This window comes from Sceloporus undulatus, chromosome 6 (assembly GCF_019175285.1).
Source record: "Sceloporus undulatus isolate JIND9_A2432 ecotype Alabama chromosome 6, SceUnd_v1.1, whole genome shotgun sequence".
Classification (NCBI taxonomy): Eukaryota; Metazoa; Chordata; class Lepidosauria; order Squamata; family Phrynosomatidae; genus Sceloporus; species Sceloporus undulatus.
Genome location: NC_056527.1, coordinates 541,102 through 560,420, shown reverse-complemented (window position 1 = coordinate 560,420; position 19,319 = coordinate 541,102). Strand labels below are relative to the sequence as shown.

The 19,319-nt window shown below is 55.0% G+C and overlaps 2 protein-coding genes across 3 annotated transcripts in view; one reads left to right on the top strand and one right to left on the bottom strand.

Annotated features, from left to right (window-relative positions):
• The first annotated feature begins 465 nt into the window (after positions 1–465).
• ATG9B (autophagy related 9B) lies at positions 466–17,108 on the top strand. The gene is given in 19 exon segments (XM_042475920.1): positions 466–599; positions 1,782–2,037; positions 2,869–2,972; positions 4,013–4,065; positions 4,321–4,469; positions 4,628–4,671; positions 5,266–5,330; positions 5,926–5,944; positions 5,947–6,107; positions 8,242–8,383; positions 10,696–11,444; positions 12,816–12,969; positions 13,206–13,385; positions 13,821–14,069; positions 14,159–14,376; positions 14,997–15,099; positions 15,222–15,297; positions 16,211–16,358; positions 16,639–17,108. Coding segments are annotated over 18 exon segments (2,856 nt in total). The 5' UTR covers positions 466–599; positions 1,782–1,883; the 3' UTR covers positions 16,727–17,108.
• A 523-nt stretch (positions 17,109–17,631) lies between these two features.
• The window catches only part of NOS3 (nitric oxide synthase 3), a 43,973-nt gene continuing 42,285 nt past the window's right edge, over positions 17,632–19,319 (bottom strand). For both annotated transcript variants that reach the window (XM_042475918.1, XM_042475919.1), the window contains 4 exons: positions 19,136–19,257; positions 18,895–19,043; positions 18,412–18,606; positions 17,632–18,122 (listed from right to left, as the gene is read on the bottom strand). In XM_042475918.1, the coding sequence (XP_042331852.1) occupies positions 18,003–18,122; positions 18,412–18,606; positions 18,895–19,043; positions 19,136–19,257 (586 nt within the window). In that variant the 3' untranslated portion in view covers positions 17,632–18,002. The remainder of the gene's footprint in view (positions 18,123–18,411; positions 18,607–18,894; positions 19,044–19,135; positions 19,258–19,319) is intronic.

Sequence of the window (19,319 nt, the reverse complement as noted above, 5' to 3'; positions counted from 1 at the left end):
GGGACTGGGCCACACTTCGCTCTTTGCACTTTAACCCAGCTCCTTTGGCCCCAAAGGGCCGTCGTGCTGCACTGCTGCCATCACTGTCATCACAGCGTCCCCTCCGCCTCAGTGGCTTCAGGAGCAAGTGGAGTGGCCTGGCCTGCGCCACACCAGAAGGGCCAACTCCACAGGGCTGAGCCGCCCTTCGTTCTTTGCACTTCACCCAAAGGGTCGTCCTCACATGGGACTGGCCTGAGCCCACCTGGACAGAGGAGGAAGAGGAGGAGGCCCAGCTGGGGACGGTGGGCACAAACACACAAACGTTGGGCAACCTCCCTCTCCCTGGAACAGAGGAGGAGGGCCCTTTCCTAGAAGCAGGAGGGATGTAAACACATCCAGGGCCTGCCTGGTCTGACCGCGTGCCTCGGTTCTCGCCTTACTCCGTGGGCCGCACTCCAGGAACGTCGCAAAACATTTCCTGGAGAACCTCGGAGGGCTACATAGAAGGCCAGAGGATGCGCCAACCGACAGCACTGCTCCTGGGATGAAGAGCGCATAGCAGCCGTGAGGAACGGGTGGGAGTGGATTCCTTCCAGAGGCCTCCGATCCGCCCTCAGGTAGCTCTTCTCAGCCGGTGCAAGGAGGCTGAGGCTAGGAGCTTTTCCTAAACCAGCCGGCTTGCCTCAAGAGTGGCACGGAGGGAGCTTCCTGGGCTGCCAGGCCAGTGGGGAGCCAGGCCTGGGAGAGGGCTGCGGGGCTCAGACTGTGGCTGAGGGGCTCTCTTGGCTCCCTGGCCTGCCTTGCCTCTCCATTGCTCTTGTTGGGGTTCCTGGTGCCCCGGCCTGCCTTTTGCCACTCTGGCCTCTGCCGGCCACCTTGGGGTGCAAGGCTGTTGCCCCTTGCCTTGGCTCTCTCTTCCCTCAGTCAGATGGGTGCTTTGTTTGGCGGCTCTCACTGTGGGGTTTCTCTGCAGAGTCTGTTCAGTGTGGAAATAGAGGTTATCCCCCTTCCCTGCCTCTTGCCTGGTCTAATCCTCCTCTTGAGCCTCAGATCCAGGCAGGGAGATTTGGACCCAAGCGGTTTTGGACTCAGGGTTCAGGAGACAGGGCTTCATTTGATACTGGGGGCAGAGGGTCAGGGTCTGGCGCAGGGCTTAGGTCAAGCTGTGTGGGCCTCCAGATGTTGGGGCACTACATCTCCCATCAGCCCCAGCCAGCAGAGCCAAGGGGTAGCCAGCAAGGTGCCAAGGGGCTTTGTGGGAGCCACTTTGTGGCCTGTGTCAGGGATCCAGGAGACGTGGATCCCTCCCAGGGGCCTGGGCATTATGGGGCAGAGGGCATAGAAGGCGAGTGTTTCTTTGATCAGTGTATGCTTTTAGCTCTCTTCTATTTGTCTTAACTCATAAGCTACTCTGAGTCCTAATTTTGAGGATGAAGATGACAAGGAGGAGGAAGATAATAATGTTTTCCCCCTTGATGGGGGGTTTCTTTTCTAGAGGAGGGCCAGACAGCCAGCAGCAGACCCAAAGCCGGAAGGCCGATTTGAGTGCCCACCCCGTCATCGCCAGCCAGGCTTCTGGGAGACTCCTCCTGCTGGCCCTCTGCCACCCAACTGGACTGGCATGTTTACCCGCCTTGGGCTGTTTATGCCGCTTGCTGCTGGCTGGCCCCGGTATTTTTAGTTCTCCTGGAGCGCCCAGCCCACCTGTCCCTTTCTGGGCCAGGGGACGGTCTGGGAGGAAGGCCTTGTGTGCCCCCCCCCCCCCCCCATTGCCCTGCCTTGTCTTTTTGCTGCCTCAGAGGTGACCTGAGGCCTCCTGGCTGCTGCCCTCCTCCTCCTCCCTGCTGTGCCTTGGGCCCTTCTCCTGACCTGACCTCCTCCCATGACTCAGGCCTCCTGGGATGTGGGGCTGGGCGGCTGGCCAGCAGCACCCTCCTCGTCTCCCTCGTCCTCCGCGTCTTCCTCCTCCCCCCCACAGCTGGGGCATCAGCACCACAGCAGCCGAAGAAGCACCAGAGGGGCTCCTTTGTCCCAGGGCAGCTGACTCCATCCGTGGTAAAGGGGGCCTGGATGGGCTGTTTTGGGGGTGGGGGGAGGCTGGAAGAGCCGTGGGTGGTCAGCCTCCTTCCTTTGGTTTGGACAGGAGCGGGGGGGGGGGGGGGGCTTGGCCCCCAGGACATACCCTGTTATCCATGTTTTCTCCTGTCAAAAGGAGGCCTTGGGTCACCTTTTTAAAGGGGTGAAATTAGGGGTGTAGCTAAGGGGAGGGGGGCAGAATGAGGGTATTGCCCCTCCAGTTAAGGATTCCGAACCCCTTCCTGTGAAATTTTCCTTCAAACCCCAAACTTCTAGCATTGCAGAGAGCAAGGCAGGAATAATAATGAATACCTAGAACTCTTGTATGGGTTGTGTTTGCGATCCTTTCGAAACTTCGCATGTCGCAATCTGTTTTCTCAAATGCTCAACAAGACATTTTATGTCACTGCAATACTATAAATTTGGGTGGAATTCCCCCCCCCCCCCCGGACATATTGTGGCTGTGCTTTATAAAACATTGAGCAGATCCCCCCAGAACCAGCCCTTTCCCCTTGTGATGGGAGAGCTCTTCTGAATGGCCTAGAGAGGGTCCCTTATGCCCACGGATGCCGGCCTTTGCTTTGAAATCCCTTCAGCAGACGTGGTTGTGGCCACCAGCGTGGGGCCGGTCATCTTTAAAAGGGGGGCTGGCAGGATATCTCCCCATGGCTCTGAGTCATAAGGGGGGTGGGGGGCTGCAGGCTTTGCTCACTTTTGGGAATCAGATTCTGCCCTGGCAGCCGCAGTGAGTTTGTGATGCTTCTGAGGGCTGAGCTTTTGTGTTGTTTTGTGTTCTGGGTGCTTCTCCAGTTTCCAAACACGCCTGGCGCTCAGGGGTCAGCTGTCAGTGTGGCACCCATTCCCCCCACCAGCAGTCAGGCTGGGACAGAATGGCAGTGGTCCATCCTAAGGAGGTGTGTGACTTCGCGTGTGATTTCAAAAGCTTGCAACATGTAATTGTGCATTTTGCTTGGCATAATAAAGGTATCATTGTTTGGATTTTATTGGACACCCTAAGGAGGATTCTGCTGGCTTCCTTGCTGGCTGTCCAGCCGGCCAAGGGTTCTGCCCTGGTCCCCCCTCACCTGGTGCTTATGCTATGTCTGGCTGCTGAGTCCCTCTTTCCTGGGCCCCTGGCTCTGGTGGACTGGCCAGAGACCTTGCCGGCCAGGCCTCCGCTCCCTCCCTTCTCCTTCCATCCAGCCCTTAAAACAGAGGCAGCGGGAAGAGCACCTTGTTCTGCTAGGCATTCAGTGGGGCTTGTGCCCAGGTCAAGGTGTATAGGGATGCCCGCTTTGGCCTCCACCTGGTGCTTGCCCTGGGCTGTCTGAATCAGGGCCCTTGGCATGTGGCAGCCGGAATGTCACCTGGGCAACTGCCTCAGCCACACCGACCGGCTGGGAAGTGACTCAGAGCCAGTGGCAGGAAATGGCACATGGGACAAGGCGGTGAAGGGCCTGCTGGAGCAGGATTAGGATGGTGATGGTGATTCACTTACATCCTGCTTTTTTCTCAGTATAGGGACTCAAGGTGGCTTCCAGATTATTAATAGCAACACAAACCCACAAAAATGTCAGTGTGCATGGAGATATGTGTATGTATAGTCACACTCGTTTTAAAAAACCAGCAATCTCTATGCATCCTGAGCATCACATAGGCAATCTCTGGTTTGGAAGAAAGGTGGGATATTAGTGCAATAAATAAATAGTAAATATTGTAAATAGTTTAATTCTGTTTTAATGTTGACCTTTGTATGTTTTTAGTTCTATTGTTCTAAATTGTAAACCACCTTGAGTCCCAGTTTAGAGGAGAGGATAGAGCATTGTTGTTGTTTTCTCGCCTTTTTCCCAGTTTGGGAGTCAAAAGTGCTTATTAATGACACCAATAATAGTTAAAACCGTTTTCCTTTCTTTAAAGGTATCCCTTTCTCTTTTGGCTGTCTCTGTAATCACAGGAGGAGGAGGAGGAGGAGGAAGGTGTGGAAGTGTTAGAGGGAAGAGAGCCCAGGTGAGTCTGACAAGATCTCATGGGGCAGGAGCTGCATTGTGTGAGAAAGGGTTACCAACAGCCATGAAGGTCAAGGGCAGATCCACCGGGTTGGAAGGGGGTCCTGGTAACCCACCTGAACCATTAGGAGAGCAGCCTGATCTCCTCCTCCCCATAAAAACTCAAAGGTGTGCCTCATTGGCCCCAGGGCAGTTGCCATTGGTCCTGCCTCTGAAGTTGGTTGTGTCACAGACCACTCTCCCTCTCCCTGGACAGGGCCTGTGTGGGGCAGGAGGGCCCAGTCGCCCCCATGGCTATGAGCCAGGAGCATTACGGGGACTACCATCGCCTGCCAGACTACGAAGACGACTCTCCCCATGAGGATGAGGAGGAGCTGCTGGTCCATGTCACAGAGGGGCTGAAAGGTACCCAGGCACTTTAGAAGTCTGTGCGCATGTGTGTGTTTGTGTGAGAGACAGAGAATGGGAGAGAGATTGTGAGCGTGGGTGGGTTGGGGCCAGAAGGCTGGCTAAGCTCTTCAGGCCAAGGTGACCTTTTAACAGTCTCCTTTCTCCCTTCTCAGATTCCTGGCATCACATCAAGAACCTGGACAACTTCTTCACCAAAATATCCTTTGTGGCGGTAATAGTGGCAGCCACAGGCCTAGATCCAACAACCCTGGCCTTCTGCCCCCTTAGCTGCCAGGAGGCATTTTAGGGGAGCCTGGAGCAGCTGGCCTGGGCCAATGGGGAGAAGAAATGAGGAGGGCTTTCTTGGAATGCACCATCCTTTTCCTCTGGCCCTGAGTGGAAGGCCTTTGGCCCTTCACCCAAGAAGAGGATGGGTGTGCCAAGGGATGCCAGGAGCATGCCGCTCTCTGGGCAAGCCGGAGCCATCAGCCTGGGCTGGTTGCCATGAGGCAGCTCCACAAGGGCTCATTTGGGGGTCAGGCAGGCAGTAAGTTGGGGGGGAGGAAGTGTCCTGGGAGGGCCCCCAGTTTTCCCAAGCAACATTGGGATCCTTATTATTATTATTATTATTATTAATATGCTGCCCAATCACCCTTCCCTCTCATGGCTGGAGGAGAGGTCTTCCTGAGGCAAGCCCTGAGACAAGTCCTAGCTTCGGTTGTATAACAAGGCAGTGGGGCCGCCATACAGCTGTGGGCTAGATCCATCTCTGCGCCAGAAAGGGTGGCTTTCCTTGACAGCCTCTGTGCACATCTACCACTTCCACCAGAAGAACGGCTTTGCCTGCATGATGCTCTCAGACGTCTTTGAGCTGGTGTAAGTGCCCAGGAGCAGCCCTCTTGCCCTTGGGGGAGGCCCCTCTTCCTCCATCCTTGGAGGCAGCCTACTGGGGAAGGGGGAAGGTATTTGAGGAAGGCTGGTCCCATAGCCTGGGGGAACCAGTGCCTAGCACCACCTGGTGATCCGCTTCTGTGTTCCTCTCCGTGGGTTTCTCTGGTTCCCCCTTTCCTCTTGTGTTGAAGGGGCATAGGAAAGGGAAGTGTGTGTCTTCCCTCAGGACCTGAGTGGATGCAGAGGGGGGAGGAGGCAGAGGGGCAGCTCTGAAGTGGGAATGCAGCTGGCCAGAGGGTTTCACCATTTTGGCCGGGGAACTAATCTCTGGTCTCCGGCCAGCGTTAGCAGAGCTGCTCTTCTTTGCAGGAGGGTAGGGGCAGACCTGTGGTCAGCCAGCCAAGAGGAGAGGATGAGGTGTGCGAGGGTTCAGGGCAGGGCTGGCCTTGCTCAGTTTGACAGAAGGGCTCCCTCCAGTCTCCCAGCTGCCAGTCAGGGCTGCCCCTGCTGGGTTTCCTGCTGATGGGGATGAAGCCCCCCACCCACCTCCTGACCCAGCTGAGCTCCCTTCCCCTTCCAGGCAGTTCCTGTTCCTGTTCCTGTTTGTGCCTTCACCACCTTCCTCCTGTGCTGCGTGGAGTACGACGTCCTCTTTGCCAATCGGCCTGTCAATCACACTCACCAGGGGGGTGGCCTCACCCCCGACAGGAACAAAGTGACACTCCCTGATGCCATCCTGCCCACCTCACAGTGTACCCAGAGGTAAGTGAGGGCAGGAGAAATTGGGGAGGGGGGTCTTTGATGTACTTGACCACCAGATTGAAGCACTGAGGCCCTCCCCTTCCAGGGTGCAGACAAAGGAGGCAAAGGGAGGAGAAGGACAGGGCAGTCACTCCTTCAGGGCTCTGGGTCCTGGAGCAGAACCCCCTTGAAGTCCAGCAGGACCTCTCAGCACAGAAGAGGCACTGAAACATTGCACAGGGGCCCTTGTTGTGAGCCTTTCAGGCATTTCTGACTTAAGGAGACCCAATTGCAGGGTTTTCTTGGCAAGATTTGTCTCAGAGCCTTTCTCTGCGGTTGAGAGAGTAGGACTTGCCCAGAGGGTTACCTAGTAGTTTTCTTTGGTTGATAGGGAACTCTGGATTCCCTGAGTCCTGGTTCAACTCTCTCATGCAATTAGCTTACATGTTGTAAACCACTGAAGGGCACTGATAAGCAGTATAGAAATGTACTTGTCATTGCTATTCTTTTTCCCCCCAAAAGTAGGGCAGTCTAGAGTGTCTGAAGCTGAAACAACATCTGTGGCTCCTGGCCTTTGGGGGTCCTGGTCACCTCCATCAGTGGGCACAGTCCCTTTGAATAGCTATGGGGGGGCAGGATTCTTGTCCCACCAAGTTCTTAGGATGACTGTCTTTGGACACTGTTTATATGTACTTCCTAATATATATCAGAGGCAGGGTCTCCCCAGCCCACCTCCCAGCAGAGTTGGGGGCCTCCTGCCAGTGGCTGCTGCTTCTGGGCAGAGGAAGCCTTTCTTTCTGGGGGCCAGAGGCCTGTCAGGAGCAGCTCATCCGAATTGTCTGGGCTGCCCAGTTTTTAAATTCAGCTCTCCCTCTCCCAAGTGTTGTTGGCATATCCAGAAAGTCTAAACCTTTGCTCTGGGTGTGTGCCTGCTTGCTGTGTGAGTTTGGGGGCAGCGATTAGTGAAAGGCTGCAGATTTTTCCAGACTTAACAGCGTGGGATGGTCTGGTGACTGTGTGCGCGTGTGGATTTTACGCCTGTGCTTCTGACGATGCGCCAGGCACACCAACCAGGCCTGCCATGACACACGCTGCCCACAAAAATAACAGCCACTTCTTTTCTCCTTTGTATGACTGTGGTATGAAGGCGGGGAGTAGGCCAACTGTGGCTCTCCAAGCCTGGTTTTGTGGCCCCTTAAGAAGCGAAAGGGTGAGTGTCCTCCCTGGGAAGCCTCCAGGAGCAGCTGTTCTCCTTCCAAACAGGATGCAGGTCCCCTCCTTGTACTTTTTAGCAGGGTTTTAAAACCAGGAATACATTTCAAGGAGGGAATGTTTGTTTTTGGCAGTTCCAGGGCAGAGCCCAGTGCTGTGTTAAGGGATAAAATTGCATACGACTGGGGCCTCTCTTTAAAATACCTAGAGGAAACCAAACATGCATCCCATGATGCTCAAAGATGGGTCGTTTTGTTAGTAGAGAAGCCCAGCATGTTTCAGCCTCTTTGTGTTCCTAAGGGAGTCTTCTGGAGGCTGTATGAAATCCTAAAAGGATGCCACATAAACACATGATAGATACCCCAAAACGTAAAATCATCATCTGCAGATTCCCTTGGATGTTACCCCAGATTCTTCTCCTTTTGTTAATCTTTAAAACAGTCAGGGTTTTATGGAGGAGGAGGAATGGCTATCTGGCTTCTTTGAAACAAAGACAAAACAAGTTCTCTCGAAATAAGCTTTTGAGAGAGCCAGAGAGGGTAAAGGAGGGACCAGGCAGCCTCAGCATTCTGCTGCAGCCATGCAACTTGGGGGCAAGGAGACATGGAGACTGCTTCCATGTGGGGCACCCAGCAAAGGGAGAAACACACAAGAGCCACCCCACACACGCCAGCCTTGCGGAGCTTGTCTCTGCTGCTCTGCTTTGGCCCTTGTGCTCAGGAATTCCTGGCATACTCTGGAAGCCAGGGAGATGCTTGCCCCTTGCCTGCCCCTGTGGCGCATGAGCTTCTTTGCGTAACCAGAGATGCTTGGAGGCCTCGGGATCTCCCTTGCACAACCCTCTCTCTTGCACAATGTCCCCCTGTGACCAGGAGGGTGTCCTGAGCTGACCCGCCAGAGGCCTGGCCTGATGCCACTTGTTTTTCTCTCTCTCTGCTGCCAGGATCCAGGCCAGCGGCTGGATCATCTTCCTGCTGGTGATGGCGGCCACCTTTTGGCTCTACCGCCTGGTGAAGGTCTTCTTCAGCCTCCTGGGCTACTGGGAGATCCGCACCTTTTACACCAAGGCCCTCAAGATCCCTTCGGTGAGTGAGTGGAGGATGGACCAATTGTGGCACTGGGACCACAGGGTGGGGGGCACTGCAGTGGGAGCGGGGCAGCCCCTTCCTTGTTGGACGCTTCTAAATAGAGGGACCTTAGATAGTCCTCTCAGGGATGTGCTTCATCTGTGGGTTCCTGCACTGCTGGAGGGCTGGACTAGATGAACTTTGGGGGATCTCTTCCAACTTTAATTCTTTCCCACTCTACCTCCTGCACTGCCTTTGACTGCTCAGAGGGCCCTCTATTCTTTATCCCTGTGGCATTACCACAGCCGTTCTTTATTTTTTGATAAAATTACCAGCTTCATAGATGAAGGGGATGCCATAGATATGGTATATCTTGGATTTCAGTAAGGCTTTTGACAAGGTTCCCCATGACATTGCTGCAAACAAGCTTGTAAAATGTCGGCTAGACAAGACAACTGTTATATGGATTTGTAACTGGTTGACCGGCCAAACCCAAAGGATGGTCAACAATGGCTCCTTTTCATCCTGGAGGGAAGTGACCAGTGGGGTGTCCAGTGGGGCTCTGTCCTGGGGCCAGTGTTATTCAACATCTTTATCAATGACCTGGATGACAGAATTGGGAGCAGACTTATCAGATTTGCAGATGACACCAAATTAGGGGGAATAGTTAATACTCCAGAGGACAGGATCAAGATTCAAAATGACCTGAATAGACTTGAAAGCTGGGCCAAAGCTAAAAAAATGAAATTCAACACGGAGAAATGTAAGGTATTGCACTTAGGGCGGAAAAATAAAATGCACAGATATAGGATTATGGGGGAGACCTGGCTGAATGAAACTACGTGTGAAAGGGATCTGGGAGTCCAAGTAAACCACAAATTGAACATGAGTCAACAGTGCGATGTGGCAGCTAAAAAGGCCAATGCAATTCTAGGCTGCATCAATAGAAGTATAGTGTCAAGATCAAGTGAAGTAATAGCGCCATTCTATTCTGCTCTGGTCAGGCCCCACCTGGAATAACCCTGTGTTCAGTTCTGGGCAAAACAATTCAAAAAGGATGTAGATAAACTGGATCCATGTGTCCAAAGGAGGGCAACTAAAATGGTGAAGGGTCTGGAAACCATGAAGCCCTATGAGGAGAGACTTAAGGATCTGGGGATGTTTATCCTGGAGAAGAGAAGGTTAAGAGGTGATATGATGATAGCCCTGTTTAATAATTGAAGGGATGTCATATTGAGGAGGGAGCAAGCTTGTTTTCTGCTGCTCCAGAGAACAGGACCCAATGGAGCAATGGATACAAGCTCCAGGAAAAGAGATTCCAGCTCAACATTAGCAGGAACTCCCTGAGAGTAAGGGCTGTTCGACAGTGGAACCCACTCCTTCCTCGGAGATTATGGTGGAGTCTCCTTCCTTAGAGGTCTTTAAACAGAGGCTGGATGGCCACCTGTCAATGGGGATGCTTTGACTGAGAGTTCCTGCATGGCAGAAGGGGGTTGAACTGGATGACCTTTGTGGTCTCTTCCAACTCTATGATTGTATGATTCTATAATCAGCCCTTCATATCCACGGATTCTGCAGCCACAGATTCAACTATCCATGGCTTATAAACACTCAAAGAAAAAAATTCCAAAGAGCAAACTTTGATTTTGCTATTTTATGTAAGGGACACCATTTTACTAGGTCACTGTATATAATGGGGCTTGAGCATCGACATATTTTGTCATCCATGGGGTGGGTTCTAGCACCAAACCCCAGCAGATACCGAGGGCCCAGTGTACTCAGCCCACAAAGAGAGGATACCATCCTCTCAGGACTATTCCTTGCCTTCCTTCTGGATCATAACAGAAACCTTTCAGGGAACTGGGGAAAAGCCACCTAAAGAAAACTGGGACAGGATTGAAATGGGGCGGACTGGCAGGAGAGAAGCAGAGGGCTTGGTCTCTCCTTGACCGGCTTGCTGGGTTTTCATACCATCCTCAGTGGTGGGGTTTGCCTTGCATGACCAACATGGAAGCCACATGGGCTCCTGAGGGGTTCAAGGGTAGACCTCTCCAGGAAAGATGGGACAGATCCAAGTCTTTGGCTGCTGTGGCTCTGGAAGAATCTGGGGCATTTGAGGAGCAGCTGAAGGAAGGAGTTGGGTTTAACTGAGGGAGGTCCCCTCATGGAGTGGGCAGTTGTGCTTCCAAGGAGCCACAAGAGCTGGATTTGTTTGGGACCAGTCCCAGGAAGCAGAGGCTGGTGGTGTGGGGTGCTGGGTGCAGCCATGGGCCAGGGCTTAGGGACCGTGTAGGTGACGGGCACCTCCCTGACCCTTCTCTTCTGGGCAGGAGGAGCTGTGCAACTGCAGCTGGCAGGAGGTCCAGGCCCGGCTGATCTCCCTGCAGCGGGAGCAGCAGATGTGCGTCCACAAGCGGGAGCTCTCAGAGCTGGACATCCACCACCGCATCCTGCGCTTCAAGAACTACCTGGTGGCCATGGTGAACAAAGCCCTGCTGCCGGTCCGCTTCCACCTTCCCCTGCTGGGCGAGGGAGTCTTCCTGACGCAGGGCCTCAAGTACAACCTGGAGCTGCTCTTCTTCTGGGGGCCTGGCTCCCTCTTCCAGGGCAAGTGGAACCTCCAGCCCCAGTACAAGCGGGCGGGGGCCCGGCTGGAGCTGGCCCACCGGCTGGGCCGCAGCATGCTGCTCCTGGGCCTGGCCAACCTGCTCCTCTGCCCCTTCATCCTGGTCTGGCAGGTCCTCTACGCCTTCTTCAGCTACACTGAGGTCCTCAAGCGGGAGCCCGGCAGCCTGGGGGCCCGGCGCTGGTCGCTCTATGGCCGCCTCTATCTGCGCCACTTCAACGAGTTGGACCACGAGCTGCAGGCACGCCTGAGCCGGGGCTACAAGCCGGCTTCCAAGTACATGAACTCCTTCACCAGCCCCCTCCTCACCCTCTTGGCCAAGAACCTGGCCTTCTTTGCCGGCTCCATCCTGGCCGTGCTCATCGCCCTGACCGTCTACGATGAGGACGTCCTCACCGTCCAACACATCCTCACCGCCATCACCCTCCTGGGGCTCATTGTCACCGTAGCCAGGTAAGGGGCATGGCAGGGGCCCTCCTCTCCCTTGTGCAGGTGCCTGGGTGCTACCCAGGCTCCTTGCCGGCTGAAGGTACAAGGCTGGTGCCTTAAGGTTTCCAGGGCAGTGGCTGCTGCTTACCTGGAAGCGTAAAAGAGAGGCTCCAGTATAAGAGAGCTCAGTTAGCATTTACCAGCAAATATTATTATTATTATTATTATTATTATTATTATTATTATTATTTATTTATTTATTTGTATCCCGCCTGTATCCTGTTTGAGGATTGAGGCGGGTAACAGCAAGGAAAATTTCAAATACAAGTCACAGAAAAAATCAGGCAAGAGTCCCCCAAAAGCCCCATCCTTCTACCTTCGCTCCCATCAATACAAAATAATAACAGTAAAAATATTCAACTGGAATAACATCAGTTAAAAGAGATCGACAAGAAGAGACAGCCGTGTGACAATAATGGGCAGTAATACTGTCAATGGGCACTAATCTCTTTCTCTCCAAATGCAGGCTGAATTTGGGCTGTGGGTTTCTTTTCTGCTGCATGTGTTTCATTAGAAGAGCTGAAGAGGGACAGTCCTGTTCTTTACGTAAATGTCTCCCAAATTTACATTGCCTCTTACCTTTACGGCTTGTGGCACTCACTCTTCTCTCCCTCTTAATTGTAAGTGTTGAGCGAAGGTAGCAGCAGTTCCTGCAGCTGAGGCAGCTGAGCCCCAATCCACAAAAGCCTATCCCAAATGAGTCTGTTAATCTTTTAAGGTGTCATCAGATGGTGGCTTTCAATGCAGAGTAGCTACATTTGCTTGAGGCTGAGTCTCTTCTTTGCCTCAGAAGCCCAAAGGTGCTCAAGCGTTTTAAAGGAACTCCTGAAAAACGTTTGTGCCTTTGGCCCCAACTAGAGTGAGCTCAGCCTATTTGGAAGGTACTGGTGACACTCCCAAGGCCCATTAGAAGACAAAGCCAAGAGCCCATCTTCTAAGTAGATGAAGGTTGGGATGACTTGTAGGCAATGCCAGTCCTTCCCTCAGGCATCTTGTATAACTCACTCATAGACCAGTGACTTCTTACAAGAAAGTGGGCTTTATTGTCCAGAAAAGCATATGGCGTAATGTGCTTCAGAAGGCTACAAGGCTTCTTGCTTGCCAAAAGGTGCTCCTCTGGTGTTTACACTTTTGGCCTTCCTTACAAACAGCACAATCACAGCCCTAACTGGAAGGTTGGGGTTCCCAGATCACAGAGGTTTGGGGATCTGTTCCCCATGAGATGCCAGAGCTCCTTTAGCTGGAGTATAGGTCTGCAGTTGGGATGGGTGGGGAGGGCATGCATGGTGCCCTCCTTCCTCAACAATGACCGAGCCCCTTTCCCCCCCAAACCAGGTCCTTCATCCCCGATGAGCACCTGGTCTGGTGTCCGGAGCAGCTGCTGCAGAGCCTCCTGGCCCACATCCACTACATCCCAGACCATTGGCAAGGCAATGCTCACAAGTCAGAGACACGGGAGGAGTTGTCCCAGCTCTTCCAGTACAAGGCTGTGAGTGGGGGCCGTGGATGGGGGGGGGCAGGGCAGCCCAAATATACACGTGCGCACAAAGCATTCTCCAATGAGAGAGGGATGAGGCCAGAAGGCATGATGGGGCTTGAACCAGTGTTTTGCGCACCTGGGCTGTAGCGGGCATGGGAATGCCCTGGCGCCGTGCCCTGGAGCATCCAGGTCCTCCTCCAGCAAGTTGTTGTATAGCCAGCACTGCTTGTCTCCTGTGGTCTCAGGTGTTCATTTTGGAGGAGCTGCTGAGCCCCATCGTGACCCCCTTCCTCCTCATCTTTGCCCTCCGTGCCAAGGCCCTGGATATCATCGACTTCTTCCGCAACTTCTCGGTGGAGGTGGTGGGCGTGGGGGACATCTGCTCCTTTGCCCAGCTGGACATCCGGAACCACGGCAATCCCCAGGTATTGCGAGTAAGACAGGAGGGTGGGGCAGGGTGCCCCAACCCACTCATTCATCGGCCTCCCCTTCAGAGACAGCATTGGCACGACTGGCAGTGTGGGTCAAGGTGGCATTCTCTCCCAGTGTTCCCCATGTATAGCACCTATCTCCTGCCCTGGGCCACTTCTCCTGACTCAGGCCCCTTTGGATGCAAGGCAGGGTAGCTTGCCAGAACCCAAAGGGCTCCCCGTCCCATTGCTCCTCCTGCAGCAGACCCCTTTTACGGGAGATGGGGGACTTCCTTCCTCAGGGTCAGCTCCCAGTTCCTTTGCTGCCCTCCACTGGCTGATACTCCAAGTGACACTCGCAGCCACTTTGGGTCATGGGGACTTTGCAGAGACATGCGCTCACCGTGCACCACCCCCAGAATGCAGACCCCGTCCATGTTCTCCCCGCAGTGGCTGTCGCAGGGCCGGACGGAGGCCTCAGTGTACCAACAGGCCGAGAACGGGAAGATAGAGCTCTCCCTCATCCACTTTGCCATCGCCAACCCCCGCTGGCAGCCACCCCCCGAGAGCTCCCTCTTCATCGGGCACCTCAAGGAGAAGGTCCAGCAGGATGCGGCCCACGCGCCCCCTGCCCAGTGCCTCTTGGCCGATGCCCCCCTGGCCACTTCTTTGCTCTCAGACGAGGGGCCCAGCACCATGGTGAGTCCCAGCATCTCCCTTGCTGTTGCTTTTGGGGTGGATGTGCAACTCCCCAGCCTCACCCTCTTGCTTCCCTCCTCCCTCTGCAGCCGGACGCCCTATTGGCCAGTGTTTTGGCCCATCCTGTTCTGTCAGCAGCTAGCCTGGCATCCCACACGGAACGGCAGCTCTACACCCAGCCGGGCAGCACAGCTGGGGCAGCCGCCAGCATCCTGGCCTCCCTCTCCTGCTCCCAGCTGCCCAGACACAGCTGCCCACCAGGGGAGAATTCAGTCTATCGCAGTGACAACACCCTTCTGTGGGGCAGGTAGGAAAATAAATGGGGGGGGAGAACTGGCTGTGAGAGGAGACTCTGGGGCCAGAAAGACCTGAGTCTAGAAGAACACCTGGAATAGGAACCAGGCCAGGCAGGGAAGGTAGCCAGTAGCCCATCCGTCTGACACAGACACAGCATTGGTTGCTGGCATCATCTGAATGCAGTGGTCCAGCTGCCTGGAAACGTAATCCTCCCCAGTCCATCTCCTTGAGTTAGCCATGTGCTCCAGTAGCCACCACTGCTCCCAGTGGCCAGGGCTTCCCTGTGCCAGACTTGCACTGCCCTGTGTCCTGTGCCAAACCAGCATTTCTAGTTCACAGGGCACCCTGCATTGTGTTCTCGGTGACAACCCTGCCGCTCCCTCCCAACCTCCATGCTGTGGCTGCCTTTTTTCCCCTTCCATTTTCCGGGGGGGGGGGGGGGGGGGGGGGCTCAGAAGAGAAGGTGCAGGGTCTTTTGGGAGGTTTCTCCAAATAGTGCTGGCTGCTGAGGGGTGGGTGGCATTCCTCCCCTTCCCCATGGACATGGAGCTTAACTTCCTGATTGCCGTTTCGGGCAAGGAGGGGAGTGGGCCCACTTCTCATGCTTGTCTTGTCTTTCCTCACCCGCAGCATTGCGCCGCCTGAGACACGCCAAGGCCCCCTTGCCCGGTCTGTTGTGCTGTCGGAGTTTGCTTCTGCCGAGATGAGTCTGCACGCCATTTACGTGCATGAGGTGAGTGGCCACCATGTGCCCTCTGGCACAGCTGGGTCCTTCACTCCTCCAGGATCGCATCATTACTTGGGGGCCCCCAAAAGATTCCCCAGCTGCCTTACTTCTCCCTTTCTGTATTTCAGCTTCGTCACCAGCACCAGCAGCGACCACAAGAGGCGGCGTCCCCCCATGCCCCTTCACAGCATTTGGCACAAGCAGGTCAGAGTCCCAGAGGGCAGCATGAAACCACCCCCAGCACCCCAACTGTCCCATTGGGCAGTGTCAGGACAGGGGACCCACAGGGAAGGCTGCTTCTTCCTTCCCCTAAGTATAGGGTGGCAGGCAAGGCTTTGGTAGGATCCCAGCCCTTCTCACAGTGCCTTGGGACCAATTCTGTCTGGGCCTCAGGTGTGGGGAGGCCTCTCCTCTGCTCCAAACTCCCCTAGGAGTTCCCACATTCACAATGAGGCAGATGACTGCCAGGGACCAATTTTCTAGGACTTGCAGACTAGAGGTCTACAAATTTGATGGAAGAGTTGTTGTTCTACAGCTCAAGGGGCCCCTGCAATGGCCAATGGCCTGTCTCAAAGACTGCCAGCAAAGGTAGTTCCCCATTCTCTGTTTTTTTGGCCAGGAAAGGGGGACTTTTCTGTGGAGCCATTAAAGGCTGTGGGCCAGAGACCTGGGGGCCACTGCCCACCTGTTTGGCAAACAGTCCATGAAATCCTCAGCAAGCATTCTGAGCCTGGTCATGTCCACAGCTCCTGAGAAGGAGCCAAGGTCCGTGAAAGGTCCAGTGTGGATAGACGACAACCCGCATGGTGCTTCCCCACTGCCATCAGCCTGCCCTGCTCCGGACACGGCCAGCGTGGCATCATTGCCTTGCAGGGTGGCCTTCCTGCCATGTAACCAGGAAAGAGCCTGCCTCCCAGCCTCAAACAACTGGGGGAGAGGCAGCGCACTGCCCCAGAGTTTTGTGGGTTTTGCCATTTGTGGGAGCAAGGAAGAAGCCGTGACAGAACAGAATCGGGGTGGGGGGGAGATGGACACAGTAGATGAGCCTGGATTAAAATGCATTGCCTGCCCTGGCTAGCAGTTTACTTGGCATGATCTCTCTTTCTCCTCCCTGCAGATTGCACCAGGGCCTCCTCGCTGCATGCGCGCAGCCAGGATCTAGCCCTGGGGGGGCTGGGAGGAAGGGGCACAGCAGCAGCAGCAGGAGGAGGAGAGGGAGAAGAGCTAGCCCCCACCCAGCGTGGGCCTTCCTTCCCTCTTGAAAAGTAAGGAACCCTCCAGCCTTTCTCCCAATGAGCCCCCCACTCCCCCTGGCCACTCCTGAAGGGCTTCCAGCCTCTGAGGGTTCCTTTCCCTTTGGCTTTCACAGTCTTTCACAGGCCTCCCACCAGGAGAAGCCAGGAGACCTTCCTCAAGGAGGCAGTGCAGTCTTGGACCTTTGCACATCAGCCCAGCACCCTCCTTTGAGCCCCCCTCCCATTGTTTTAGACTCACTGGGCCTCCCCCGACTGCATGACCCAAACTTGCAACCATTTGCCTCTCCAGGTTTCTGGGCTGCCGACTTTGTCGTGCCAGGACCACTCCTCCCACCCCAGGAACGTGGCTAAAGGTCGTCCAGCAACCGTGGCCCTAGCCAGGGCTGGAGGGGACAGCAGCTGCCTGGGCCCTTGGCAGACTTTGGTGTGAGAAGGGGTCTTGGTGGCGCGGCTGCAGATCTCCCCTGCCTTACTTACTTGGGGTGCATGCCCCTCTTGGGGTGAATAAGCTACGGGCCGATCAGGCTCTACCTGGTGCTACCCACATCTAAAGGGTTCCTGTGGGGGGTCCACAGAGAACGGCACATGGAAGCTGCTGGCGCCAGTCTTGCTCTGCCCCCTGCTCCAGGACTTGTGCTTTCCCTGCCTTCCCTTTGCTGGTCTCTATGATGGAAGCTTTGGGGTGGGGTGGGGTGCTTGTATGTGATGGTGCTCCCATCTCAGGACAGTTCTGGGACAATAAATGTTTACAGGCGTGGCCAGCAAGCACTCGTTATTCCTCTGCAGGTGAATGGAAGTGGACCAGTGTGGGCAGCCAGGGGCCAACATTGGCTTAGCTTCCTCTTAGTGATGTGGCCCCTCCTGGCCGGCTACTTACACCATAAGGTCAGCATATTGTCTGCGATCCCTGGGAATGGAGGGTTGTTTAGGACTTGATCGCAGCACAAAACGGGGCAGAGGGAAGACTGGCTGCCAGGGTGGCAGCCCTTCCTTCTTAGGCTCCCATTTCAGCCACCTGGCCTGGATATCAGGCTGGCCAGCCTCTGCTCTGCCTCTGCCCTCCACAACCCTCTTTCTTTTGAGCAGCCAGCTTCCCTGGTCTTTCCCCCAAGACTGGTTACTATTCATTTATTGTGATTTGAACTCTCCGAAATGAAGTGAGGGAGAGGGTTGCCAGTATGTTTGGCAACCAGACACAGCGCTGACCAATGTATGTTTAGATGAGCAAGGAAGCAGACTCCCAATGATTTAAGCGCAAGCAAAACAAACAGTCATATTTTCCATAACGTTATTTTACTGAAATGAAGAAATTTGGGGGGTAACCAGGTGGAGGTTTTGGTGTAAAACGAAACAAATGCCTGGGCCAGGAACCCTTTGCTTCTACTTGTGTCTGTCTTTTGCATCAGGCCCCTGTTTGCGATATTCTTAAAAAACCCAAATTCAAGCTGCCTACCTAAAGCTGGCCCCATCTGTCACCTCCCCACACTTCCCTCCTGGCCCTGGAGTTGGGGGCAGATCTCTTCTCCCTCTCAGTTCAGAATGGGTGAGGCATCTGAGAATAGCGTTCAGGATCTCAACACAAACACAAAACCAGAATCCTTGAATGCCCTACTTGCCAAGGAAGAGGGAGGGCAGCAGGAACCAGGCTGGGGCTCAAGGCACCACCAGCAGACTCTTCCTCTGGACGCTGAAGGACTGGGTCCGGATGCGTGATGCCACCTCCTGCGTGCGGAACGTCAGGCCAAAGATGTCCTCGTGGTAGTGGTTCTGGTCCTAGAATGAAGGGGTAAGGAAGGGGGTGAGTTGGCTAGAAGCGTCCCCTCCCCAAGCCTTGACTAATGTCCTCTTGCTACCTTCTTCCAAGAACAGAGAGCAGGAAGAGGAGCTCCGAGACCTGAGCCATTCCCCTTTCAAGCACCGTGAGCAGACACACCCTGCCCCCCCCCGACCTGCTGCCTGTGTGGATGACCATCTGGGTTGGGGGCAGGCTGCTTCTGCCACTGGAGCCAGAGGTGGGCCTGGCTGGCAAATGCCCTGGCACTGACCCATCCCAAGGCCTTACCCGGAACTCGCTGATCAAGTCCCCGGCCTGCACCAGCGTCATGTCCCCTTCTTTGGCCAGAATCTGCTGGACAGTCTGCATCACCTCGCTTGCCATGGTGACGTCGCCACAGACATACAGGTGGCCATTCCGCTGGCACAGGGTCTGGAAGACGTAGCTGGAGAGCTGCATCCTCAGCAGATCCTGAACATAGGTCTACAGAATTGTGGGGAGAGAAGCAGCACAGCAATGCCCAGTTTAAGCCAGTGCCTGGGGAAGCTTCCAGCACGGGTCCTGTACTGGGGTCCCTATTATCAGGCACACAGGGGCTCCCTGCAATGGTTCCTCAGCCGTCCAAGAAAAGGGGGATAGAACAAGGGACAGAGACACATCTGTGCGTTTCCCCCAAACTCCTCAACCACTGAGAGCAAGGCCTCTGGCTGCCCTGTTAGGAGTCTACCTGGCCCCCAGGGTCTGCTCCCTTCCCAGACCTGGCCTTGTTACCTTGGGGTAATTCCGATCACGGGAGAAGCCTGTGAGGACCCGTTGCAGGGCCCCTTTCCGCTGAGCCTGGTGGATCTCCTCCCTGTAGATGTGGTCGTGGTGGGAGCTGCGGCAGCCAAAGACCAGGGTCATCTCGCTTGAGGCAAGGCCTGGGTGGGGCAATACAGACATAGGAAGAGATCATGACAGCAGCTGGAAGGGCAGCCCCCTACCCCCGTGCCAGGCCTGGCCCCTGACTTACGCTTGGTCTCTATGTCATGCACCCGCTGTTGCCAGAAGCTCCGGAAAGGGGCAATGCCCGTGCCAGGCCCCACCAGGATACAGGGCTCCAAGGGGTCCTCAGGCAGATGAAAACCTGGGGCCCTGGTGGGGCAGAGACACAAGGGGTCAGTCACCTTAAGACAGTGTGGAAGAAGGCAGCGGTG